A 12,860-nucleotide genomic window follows, 5' to 3' on the forward strand; every position below is an offset into this window, starting at 1 on the left:
TATATGGATCAATCAAAAACTATGTCGGCTGTAAATAGATAAAATATAGGTTACAGACCACCAATTCAACCAATGAGCATTTGGAACGTACGCAAAAATAGTCCTAGGCAGAAATTACCCATGTTCCCCATAGTGCTGTGAAAAAAGTTCTCATCTTATTTAAAAAAATTAAACAGTTTCTGAAAGGAAAAACATTTCTGTACATTTTATAGGTGCATTTTGCTTCTTGTGATGTGAAGCCTAATCTCCATAATGATTTTTAAATATACCCCTATCTTGTGAAAACACTGGGATTTCCCATGCTATTTATAGACCCTTCACTTCCGGTGACCAGTACTGCACTGCAAGTCTGCTAACCCCACATGCCATTCTGAGGATTGTGAGCTGACATATGTAGAATCATGCTGATATATAGTCCTCTGCAGGTTAAAGTTAAGGTAAAATCCAGAGAAGCCATTGAATATTGTGAATTTAGCATAGAAGCCTATGGAAAGTGGAATTAGTGGTTTTTAGCCTATATACATAGATAAGGCTTGTTAATATAGGAGCTTATACGCCGGAAATTAGTTAAATTAATTTTTTTGATGCTACACAGAAGAGTGAAGCGAAATAGTCGAGTAATTCCGATTGTGAACAAAAATGGTCACAGATACCCCGCATTCCAAATTAATGAAGTGAAAAGGGGCAATGTTTCCCAAATCGTACATGTCCTTTATTTCATTACTTGAAACATTGTGCAAATTTAATTTGAAAAAAAAAATAATAAAAAATTCAGTAATTTTGGAGGGAAACAAAAGCATCGTTAGTAACCGGGATATATGGACAAGGGAATCGAGGGTAGATCCACGAAAGGGTTCCAATGTTAGATTCCCGGGAGGAGTCCAATGGTAGATCCATGGGAGGGTTCCAATAGTAGATCTACGGGAGGGTTCCAATGTTAGATTCCCGGGAGGAGTCCAATGGTAGATCTACGGGAGGGTTCCAATGGTAGATTCCCGGGAGGAGTCCAATGATAGATCTACGGGAGGGTTCCAATGGTAGATCCACGGGAGGGTTCCAAGGGTTGTAAAATTTTGTTAACTACGTGCAAATTTTGTAGCCTTGACCCCTCTTTAAATAACTTTCTGGATGGAATTCAACCCCTCTTTCATAATTTTCTGGGTCTGTCCCTAGGGATAGATTATTATACCTCAGAATTGAGGAGTGTCCATAATGGAGACTTTAGAGGTTAAAGAGGGAGGATCATTTTGTTATTATTGAAGTCACATGATTTATATTGTACTGATCAATCACTTTCTGTCTTTGTTCACAATGAATGTGGTGGTTGTTAAAGAAAGGTCTGACTGCAATGATTTAAAAAAAACTTTAAAATTAGATATAGGAAAAACATACCATGCTTATAATCTTTGAAAAAAAATTAAATAAGAAAAATAACCCAAAAAAGCAAGACAATACAAATGACAAAAAGGATAAAAAAAATTAAACAAAACAAATGACAAAAAAAGTAAAAATAAATAAATGTTAAAAAAACAGACAATAATCTTTAAATAAAAATACCCCCCTAAAAATAAAATAAATGTAATTTTTTAAATCAATAAACTAAGCAGCAAATATAAATGATATACAGAAACCTTAACAATCAAATCTAATACAAAACAGAAAACAATAAAAGAAAATCAATTATGAACATAAATAAATATAATGGATTGATATTTTGTTTGTATTTTTCACACAAGTACTCGAGTCAGAAACTGTCTTCTACTACACTAAGCAGGGTATAGATTTGGAAGACTTATATTTTTCCTTTTTTCCTTCTTATTTTAAATTGGTGGAAATTGATAATTTCACATAAATTACAAAAATGTGGACATACAATTGCAAAAAATACTTTACCAAACAGAAAAAAATTGTTAGCCACTAAATTTGATCAATCCATTGTATTTAAAATATCCAAATATTCTAAACCTGTGAAATTTTACAAATAAGCATTTTACCTTCACTGAAAGATGAAAGCATTATTTATACTTAAATTAGCACATAAATTTCTAAAGCAGCATTCAACATGACAAAATACAAGATATTTTACTGTCTTTTTTGCATTACTCAGTGTAATTCTAGTAAAAAGTTTCTGAAAGCATAGCACTTGCTGAACTAATAAGCATGTGTTCTAAATCATAACAGATAAATATCATACTTGTTCCTGTAAAAGAACTATTGCAGCAATACACAGTTATGAAACTAAACTATACAATAAAAAAAAACACTGAAAAATATAAGCAACTAAATAAAATATCACAGATCATTGCTAATATAAATAAAACAGGCAGGTGCATATAAAAATGGGGTGGCAAATTAACAGAAGGGGAAGGGTAAAAGAAGGCTTTAAACTATCACTTTTTTAATAAGTTGTTAAAAATACTGTTGAAAATCCACTTTGAAAAAAAAGATATGCCCCATTTTTAAGCTTTAGTGAATTTTTTGCAGTTTTTGACTTGCAGATTTTTTTTTATCACTGAGATGTGTTTCTGCACCTCTCAATATTTAGACCACTGCCAGAACTTTCCTCATCCCTTCTTATTTCTTCCTTTGCTTGTGGTAGTATATACAGTTTTGACAAATATGATCAAACAAATATTACCAAGTTTTAAGGCTGAACTGATAACCTAAATAAGTTAATTACTCTTGAGGTGACAACAGGAACTTGCTCCTACCATCAAATACCACATCAATATAATCAACCTTACCAGCATATTTGGTAATGAGAACAAGTTACTGTGATACAGCTAACAATGCCACTATATGGTAACTGTAACCAAGATATACCATTTTGGTTCTAAGCAAGACAAATCCTACTCTAGTAAGCGTTTGTTAAGAATAATCTTAGTCATAATGTATGTAGCATTATAAGTCACAACCTAAATATGAATTTATTTTGAAATCTATAGTGATATTAAGTAAAATGCCTGCTGATGTACAATGCATGATCTCCCAATATAAGCACCATTACCAAATGCATAAATATAAAGAAGCTTACCAGCAAAACATGCATTTTTTTATTCAAAAATTTAAAAACTTATATGATGAAGCTAATGTGACACATAGCTTCATGAACTTAAGACAAAATGTGACTTTTAAACTTAAATAAGGTCTTCGTGAAACTTCTCTTCTATGGTTTGAGATACAGTAAATTAAAAAATTATTGCATGCATCAATTATTGCAATTTTGTAATTTGGTAAAAATGTGATTGTAATTATTACCTTCTGAGAAACCATGCAGCAACAATATTACAAGTTACATCATGTAAGTTTCTATTTTTGGCAATTGTAAAGGAAGTTGAATTTTCACAACATAAAAACATAGCAATAATTTGTACATTTTCAGTACTTTAGAAACAAGGATGACACAAAGGTATATAGCAAAAGCTGACCATCCACCTGTAGCATTGGGGGATTAGGTTTCATAGGCCAACAGTAAAATCATCTAAAACTATTTCTGGCTCTTTGATTAGGCTTAAAAAGATGCTATAAACAAACTCAAAAGATGTTCATTTGGTTTCATTTACAAAACACTTGCATCTCGATGCTTTTCAATATTTTTGCACAGGTAATCTCTTTCTTTTTACCCATAATTCTGGTAAGTAAACAACTGAAATTGAACTTTGTTTTTAGCAGAGCATAAATTGTTGCAAAGGACTCTGTGAAAGTATCATTGTTCATGGGGTACCAATTTTTGTGGTCTTCGTTGGTCTGACGATTTATGAACTTGGTTCCCAATGACAAGGAAATGTTCCATTCATTTCTATGATGGACATGTTGAATCCCTGATTACATTGTTTTGATTACCACTATAACCTTGGTTCCCTTGATTACTCTTTCAAGAATCTAAAAAATGATGTTTCTTCCCTAACCCATGAAAATTGGTACCCATCAATAAAATTACTTTCACAGTATATGGATTAATCACAGCAGAAAAAAATCTAATACCAGTTAAAGTTCTGATATCATATGTTCATGTATAAAAATCCTTTTAATACATCTCTCTTATATCAAAATATACTAAATCTATTACCCCCCTTTTTTTAAGAAGTAAGCTAAAAATATATTCTTATAAACAGAGAAATTTTTTTTTTTTTTGGAACTAGCTAAATAACCTGTTAATTAATTGATTCTACCATAATTTACAGATAATCTGCCTATGTACTGGCATGATCAATTACATTAAAGTTCATAATGTAAACATAAAACTACATTCTCTCTTAAACAGATGAAAACCCTGTAAAACTTGTTCTCCATTAACAAACTTTAATATCGTATTATATAATATAAATATAAAAATAATAAATTAGTTTTAATGAGCGAGTCTACCACTTCTTTTCATCCATGTATTTCTGTACTTCGGTGAATATCTCATCGATTCCTCCTTCAGCTTTGATCTGAAAGGTAGAAAATAAAAACAACATTGTTACTGGGGGAAAGACAATGGTAGTTACCGAAGTTATGATCATCATGATATAGAGGTCTGGAAGGTAGAAAATATAAACAACATTGTCACTGAGGTAACTAAATGTTACAATCATCACAATATAGCTGTTGCTTCTGCTGGTCAGCTGTTATTTCATCTTTTTCATATGTCATTAGGAGGTAATATAATGAAAATGAACTATTATTTTTGGATAAGCAATTTTTGTGGTTTTGTTGTAACATAAGTTCTAATCACAACAACATAAAAATACTTTTTGAAAAACTTAAATCCACAAATTAAAAACTCCATTATCAAATGAAATTTTGACAAGCCACAGAAAAAAATGATATCCATGAATAACAGTACCATTATATATAGTTATAATTTATTTTATTAGATTTCATATGTTATAGTTTCCATATAAACAATGTATTTCTGACATACCCATATTTTGATAGTATTGCAGGCTTGATGTTTTGATTACAAGTAATATTGCATCACTGATGTCAGCTGTTTACATTCACTATAAAAGTGTTTTATGTAGCAAAATCATCAGAGTAAACATCGGTCAAATATCTTTTATGTACTTGCCTAAATTTACTCAATTTAAAAAAAGAAAATCCAAAAACAAATACAAACAAAAAATGGTTATAACTTGGCTCAATTAAATCCATACCAAACTATTTGTTTAAAAAATTGTGATGAAAAGAAACTCACTCAGTTGGAAATTCTTGAAATTTCGATATAGAAATGTTATAAAATAATTATGTCAGCTAGGTGCATGTGTGTAGCCATGGGTCTCGGTCAATATCTCAATTAAGTGTCCCATAAAACATGATACTGCATGCACTGAGCTGCCATAATTGTATAAAATTGATTGATTATTTAGAATTAAACATCTACTGAAAGATAATTAAAGCATATAAGACTAAGAATCAATCAAGTGGATGCTGCATTGTACACTTTAAAATGAGAGATGATGGAAGCAACAACCAACAGATACTTTACTTTGATTCCACACTACCATCTTTCACTCTATAAGTGGAGAAGCAGGGACTCATGAATGGAGGATTTCATGACCATGTTATTGCCTAATTAAGGTCTGAAAGTTTTTTGTATTGTGGTAGGGGCTGAAAAAAATCTAATAACAAAGTACAAAATGTATTATTTTAATTTGGTAGTATTTTGAAAGTTAGAAAATGACCCCAAAAAATAATTTGAAAAAAACTAACCTTTACTATGGACATTTGTCATGAAGGGATGGCTAAGGGGTAAAGTAAGTAAGATACCAAAAGGCAAGGAAAACTCAGTAAGCCCTTTTTAAGGATAAGATTTATCATATTTTTTTCACTTATTTTCTAAAATAATTCCACATTCAAATAACACCTTGCGTAACCAGAAAATTGATGAAACTGAAAATGAGCTGTATTGCATCCATGGAAAGTTTTGACATTTCCTGGGCCTGAACCCACAAAGGTGTCATATCTCATGAAAATTTAGAGGTCTCAGTATCGTATTAATTTTCCCATAGACTTCTATAGTGAAGTGCACATTTTTAGGATTTTTAAAAAAAAATATGTAAATTGATTCAATAAAACTTTCACTTATGTAGCATTTCTAAAGACATGTAAAAAAAATAATTTCCCGCAAAGAAAATAGGGTGAGTCCACGAAGATTGGACAGAAAAGTAGTCTTGAACTATAAATAGCCATTTTCTCTACTTTCACTTTCGTTTGGAATCATCAAACCAACCTTTTCAGTGGAACATTTTCATGTTATCATGTTAGATTTTCTTTTAAAAAAGTTTGACATCTTATAGTGTGGTCATCGCTCTATTTTATAAGTCATTGTTCATATCTTTTGACAAAACATTAGTTTGTAGAGAGGCAAAAGAAAATGCACTATATTTTAATAGCATCCATGTTTGACATACATCCGCTCAGGGATATGCAATGCGATACTGGTACCTAGAACTCTAACATGTAGGTTACAATAATGGATTATCTCCCTTTCTTAATAACATTTTACAATGGTAATGAATTTGTTTGCTAAACTTAATACTGGAAAAGGTCTAGTTCTACTCTTTGGGCCACTTAGGCAACTTAATGATCACTCATTTATAAAGCAATATTTTGAACATGATTGTGATTGCTGAATGGGGCTGTTCTAATATTTTCTGTTGTGGATGTCCATCATATTCTTTATTCTTTATTGGCACAAACACAATTACAATAATTGACAAAGGCCCATATAATTGATACATAAAAGTGTAACATATATAGTAGCAGTATACATGTAAATAGAATATTAATCAAATGTTATGAGAAGAGATATTTGTTATGAAATAAAATTTTACTGATAGAAAAAATAATATCTAAAAAATTAGTGATAATCTTTAGTATAGTATACGAATCACTGAGTATACATTGTTTCAGTGTGTAGTAATTAATTGAATCAATATCTTTTTTGAAGATATTTGATAATTTGGATATAAATTGACTTCTAACTCTAGAGTATTTTTCACATTTTAGCAAAAAATGTAATTCATCTTCAACCTCCCCAGAGTTGCAAACTTTACATAATCTCTCATTTGCAGGAATTAATAGATGACAGCCTTTTTCTATTTCCAAATTATGGCTACTGATTCTAATATTACAAAGAGAGGATCTTTCTGATCTTTTTTGTAAAATATCAACAAAGCTTGCTCGCTTGTATCCAATGTGTACATTTCGATAAAATGTTAGTTTATTTGAATTTTGGATTTGGGAATGTTGCTCTTGCATAAATTGATCGGTTATTCGTTGTTTTCTAAATTGATAATTGCTAATTCATAGGAGAATTAAAGCATATCTTAAACAACATGTCAATGAATTTTATATCATTATCAATCCATATAACACATAATGTTTTATTTTGAGGTGGAATGGAATATTAAAAAGTACTCTACAATAAAAAAGTATAAGCAGGGGTTTAAGTTTACTTCCAACAGAGAAAGATCCAGGACATTCCTGAATTTCAAATCAATGGTCTACTTAATGAAATCTAAATTCCACAACAAAGGGTCAACTAACAGGTTGAAGGTCTGGCAACTATGTAACTGAAATTTCACAGGTCCAAGGTAAGAAATTGAGGGCCAAAAACAACTTGACTACCACAGATATGAACCCCTGATTACACCAATTTCTTTTTCAACTTACAATACAAACTTTGTCTTTATAATGATCAATGACTGGCTTTGTTTGGTTGTGGAAGGTATCTAATCGTTTTTTAATTGTCTCTTCGTTGTCATCTACACGACCACTGGTTTTGCCACGTTCTAATAATCTGGCTGTCATTGTCTCATCGGCAACTTCAAAATATAGTACACCTGCACACCCTGTAACCTATAGAAAAAACAGAAGTAGATAACACAAAGTTCCAATAGACTGGCAAGAAGAGAAAAATGGTGTTATGAAAGGGAAGTTTTCTAATTTTCACTTTAGATTTATTTGGTTGGTCATAAGGCCAAACACTGTCAGGTATTTTGTTAGTGACATATTGAAAAACTGAACAACAGGACAATCCTAATTACTTAAGAGGAATTTTACCTCCTTTTTAGCTTTTGTATTTTTCATCAAATACCAATGCCTATTATAGTAATTATCGCTGCTTTTTATCCCTTGCAAAATCAGCTGTTCAGGAGATAATGTAATGCTATTAACCTCAGCTGCGTGTATCCTTTATTAAAGTACATTCATATGAACACTTGATTCAACATCTGTCACTGGAGTTATATGTTTTCAGAAAAATATTTGAAATATTATTTTCAATATCATTACAGGAAAGGTCACAGTCACATTTGGAAATATCTGGATTTGTTGGTATTCTCCACACTGTAGTAGAAAAGATGCAATGCATTGTGATGTTCTTTTTTTGTGCTGATTTGTTACTTGGTTTCTATATTTTTGTCACTGTCCTTCTTTACTAATTTGTACCCAAGTTACTTTAATGTTAATGTATCAAAAGACACTAACCTCCTTCTCAAATCTTTCTCCTTGTTCTAACTCTCTAGGGTAACCATCAATTAAGAAACATTTTACACCCTCTGACAATTTCTTCTGCATAGCATCTCTGAGTAAGGCGAGAACTTCATCCTAGAAAAAAAACAAGAGTTATTCCCCATTAAACTTAACACATGATTTTTTGGGGCATGTGTAACCAGGGAATTGTCCTAAGATACCTACCATTTGAATCCTGAGGTGGGGTCTGGGATTTTATGTCTGATAAGATTTTTTTTTTCACACAAGTGCAAAAGTTTTATTCATATTTCAGCAGCAACTGAAATCAAATTTTTTTTTATTAAACTACCTTGTAAATTGATTGGGAAAATATAGAATAACTATTTGTATTTTTATTAAAAAAATTTGGAATATTTATTTCTTTTTTTACAAAAAGATACCTGTTCCAAAAAGATCAGCACTGATATAATTTAAGTTCTATTTATGTTTAGAAATTTTTGTTCTGATGCATTCTCAATTAATTCACTTTGAAATCACATGACACTGAAGCTCCCAAAAATATTTCTGGTTATATAAGCAGGTTGCTCACAGAGACTGGGACAAAAAATGCACAAGTATATCATATCACATGAAATAAATTAATAAAAATGTATTGTTTACAACATTGAAAAACCATGTTATGACAACCTCAGCAGAGAATATTTCATGTTTGATATTTTCAACCATGACTTAATTCCTATGATGTAATAATATTACTTGTATCAATATTAATATATAACAAATAGGCATATTTTCTCTGTGATGATAACATGTCAAATTATCTGAGTTATATCATGGCCCTATATTGGATGGTTATCTAGTAACCCATCAAATGCTGAAGACATTTGAAGATTACTTACTGACAAAAATTCTGTATTACACTTACATTAAAAGAATACATCCAAGATTCATGCAAACATACATATTTTGTTATAAAACAAAATATCCTTTTGGTCGGATATGTTCTTCATTGGTGGTCCATGATGGAAGGACCAAGAAAGCTTTTAGATAAAGTTGGCATGGATTATGATGTTTGCTGGATTTGAGCAAATTCAAAATCATGTGTATAAAGTTGTTAGTTTCAGTACATGTCTCGTATTTCATCCATATTTAAAAAAAAAAAAAGTTGCTACAGTGATAACTATATAAAAAATGTTTTGCTCACTCAAGTACATAAATGATTTTCATGGACAAATAATAGCCAAGGACGTAAAGAAATCCCTTAGTCGGTCAGGATCATATATTACAAATACCACATATTACTGCAAAGTATTGAGTATATATATTCTCAGCACGAAAATGGCAATTACACCAAGTATGATTGTCAGCATCACTCATATCGTGCATATAATTGATTAACACTGCATCACAAAATATTTTTGGGGATTTTTGTGGATTATATTCACAAAGACAGTCAATTATGTCCTTGAAGCTACATTGTCTTAGCTTTATAATGAATGAAATGAAGGGTGTAATAGGTATACAGGCAATAAAATAAATATATACTAAATATTTATAGTATTAAATGCCAAATTTTGAAGATGTCACATGAAATGAAGAACTTATTATAGGTCATATATGAAAGACTTATTTAATTGATGCACCAACTTATATGTCCTATGAAAGTACTTTAAATTGTGCTGCCAATGAAAATATACCTGTTGACGGTTGGTATGTCATAAATAACTCATCTGTTCAAAACTTCAGACCTCTATTATACATTATTAGATCCAAGGGACCATAGAGGGTTTGGCCCCTACCCCCTTACACATGATTATACAGAAAATCAAAGGGAGAGGGCTGCTTCTTAGGATAGTCTTGAATTTTCTAGATCCACTACTGTTCTATTATCTTTTAATAAAGAGCTGCACTTTAAGTGCATGATACACCCATTGCCCTTTTAACTTGTCCTTATGATTTTAATGAATTTATGTGACCAACTAGAAATGTGAGCCCTGTCAAATACCCCACCACCTTCCCCGCCAAAAAAAAAGCAAATAAAAAATGCACAAAAAATTGGCACTATCAAGGTTACCTCAAGTTCAACTAAGTTTGTTGTCTTGATTTTTTACACATAAATTTCTATCTTATTCAAAACACAATTTTCAGACAAGGTTACCAAGTACCTTTTATATTTATTAATCGATCATCATAACAAATGGTCCTTTTTCAAACGATTTTTCAACAAATAAATTTCCCTGGCCATTTCCATCTTTTTTAAAAGAGTAAAACTTCATAATACGGAAACGCAAAACTTGACATTTATACATATTGGAAGGGAGCTTAATTCAATATATATGAACAATTCACCAAAGTTTCATAAAAGTTTGTGACAGTGTTTTTGAGTAATTGTGCGAAAACTTGAAAATCCCACTTTTTTTAAGTATAAAAAATCCTAACACAGATACGATAAATCTGAAATTTATAGAAATCGAAATGGAGCTTATGTCAATAGATATGAACAATTCACCAAAGTTTCATTAAAGTTGGTGAAAGTGTTTTTGAGTTATTGCCAGAAGTGTTGACCATGGACGGACGGACAACAGTATACCATAATACATCCTGTCTTAGATGGGCGAAAAAAAAAAAATGGGGCAAAGACAGACATATACAACTCTTTTAAATGGAACTAAGAACTTCCAGAAATTTTAATTTGCTTAACAACCATCAAACAGTTGGAGGATTGCATAGGTTTTGAAATCAGGAAAAATCTGAAAAAACCTGCAATTATGCTTGCAGAGTTCAAATCTCTTTTAGTGGAACGTCTCCGAACGCTGATGCTTCCACCACTTCTCCACCATTATTCTTTTACTTCAAAAAAATGAACTGAACTTGCACTGTACAAGACTATCAGGTACAAGTTGTTCAAGATAATTCAGAACACTATGCATTTTTTTAACCATAATTGAAATTTTATCTATTCCTTACCCTGAAAGAGGTTACTAGAATTCTTTTACTTTTAATTAAGCTATACAGAAACAACTCTGGCATTTATCATCTATACCAGTAGCTTTGTTGTGTGTTATACAATATATTGGATGACTTTTACTGGTACAAATGCTACTTACCAAAGGAACCAGTTCACCTTTCTCCATGATTTCATTGAGTCGCTTGCCCCTGTCTGATCCTGACTGTACCTCTGCTCTCAGTAAATCTCCAGATGACAAATGACCAAACCCATACTTTTCCACGATCTTGGCACATTGTGTACCCTTACCACTCCCTGGCCCTCCTGTAAAGTCAAATTTCAAATTACAGATAAACTTTATTCATTTTTTTATTTTGTTGACAACAACAAAACAACTGATTTATAACTCATTCAATCTATAGGTCTCACTAACCACTTTCGGGTCAAATGGCTACCCCCTATGTAGTACCAAAAACACACTGAACCTAGACATATGCATTGTAAGTGCATTATTTGTATGTATAATGATTAAAAGTAGTCAAAATAAAGCTAAGAATGTGTACTTTAAAATCATATATGTAATTATTTACAAAAGTGTATGAATATTGTTTACATGTGTGAGTAATTTGCCTCCATGCTGTCAGTTAGCAGAACAGATAAAAATTTTGTGGATTTTCAGTATTATTTATTCAAGTAAATTTTGTGAAGAATTTCTACTATCATCGTACCATTAGCATAATGATTTTGGAAGCCTAACTTTCCAAGCTTCGCAACGGTATGCAACTTTAAGATGTCATTTGTCCTGGGAATTCACAGTGAGACTTTGAAAATTACTTTTTTAACATGTAAAGTAATGGAAATGTTAGAAGTGGTTAGTGAGACCATAAATTGCCTTTCCTGGTCACTATTTCCATTTTCCCATCAAATCAGTATAGTGATATTGGTAATCTGGCTATATTTTAAGAGGTGCATTGTGCAAGGTATTTTAAAAAACAACATAGCAACAAGATTTTTATCAGTAACAGTGACTCATAACTTGACGTCATCCATGAAATACACAACGTCACTGCTTGGGATATTCAAAGTACTCAAATAGTCACACAGCACAGACTTAGAATCACACAATAATGAAATAGGTATAATATAAATTGTTGAAATCTGTTCTTTTTTCATAATGATAAATGATATTTACTATTACAACTTCTTGAATTATCATAGGTATCAATTTGGTGTGACAAGTTAGTTAAAATTGTAATTTTTTAGTAATTTAGGGGAAATATCACTGAGGGGCATGATATAAAAATGACCATTTCTTTGTAGTCCTATGTCTGATTTTGATAGTTTTGGTCTTATTAGACTCACAATACCACAAGCTTTCATAAAATGTAAAAAAAGAAAAAACATAAAAAACTCATAAAATGTTTTTAAGGCCTCACTAACCACTTCCGGGTCA

The 12,860-nt window shown here is 31.2% G+C and overlaps 1 protein-coding gene across 3 annotated transcripts in view; it reads right to left on the reverse strand.

The window, feature by feature from the left end:
* Positions 1-4,281: 4,281 nt before the first annotated feature.
* The window catches only part of LOC148611072 (uncharacterized), a 39,036-nt gene continuing 30,457 nt past the window's right edge, over positions 4,282-12,860 (reverse strand). For all 3 annotated transcript variants that reach the window (XM_088591179.1, XM_088591177.1, XM_088591178.1), the window contains 4 exons: positions 11,568-11,731; positions 8,476-8,595; positions 7,660-7,845; positions 4,282-4,433 (listed from right to left, as the gene is read on the reverse strand). In XM_088591179.1, the coding sequence (XP_088447305.1) occupies positions 4,362-4,433; positions 7,660-7,845; positions 8,476-8,595; positions 11,568-11,731 (542 nt within the window). In that variant the 3' untranslated portion in view covers positions 4,282-4,361. The remainder of the gene's footprint in view (positions 4,434-7,659; positions 7,846-8,475; positions 8,596-11,567; positions 11,732-12,860) is intronic.

This window comes from Perna viridis, chromosome 7 (assembly GCF_037379345.1).
Source record: "Perna viridis isolate PV_CMFRI_1.1 ecotype Kerala chromosome 7, ASM3737934v1, whole genome shotgun sequence".
Taxonomy (NCBI): Eukaryota; Metazoa; Mollusca; class Bivalvia; order Mytilida; family Mytilidae; genus Perna; species Perna viridis.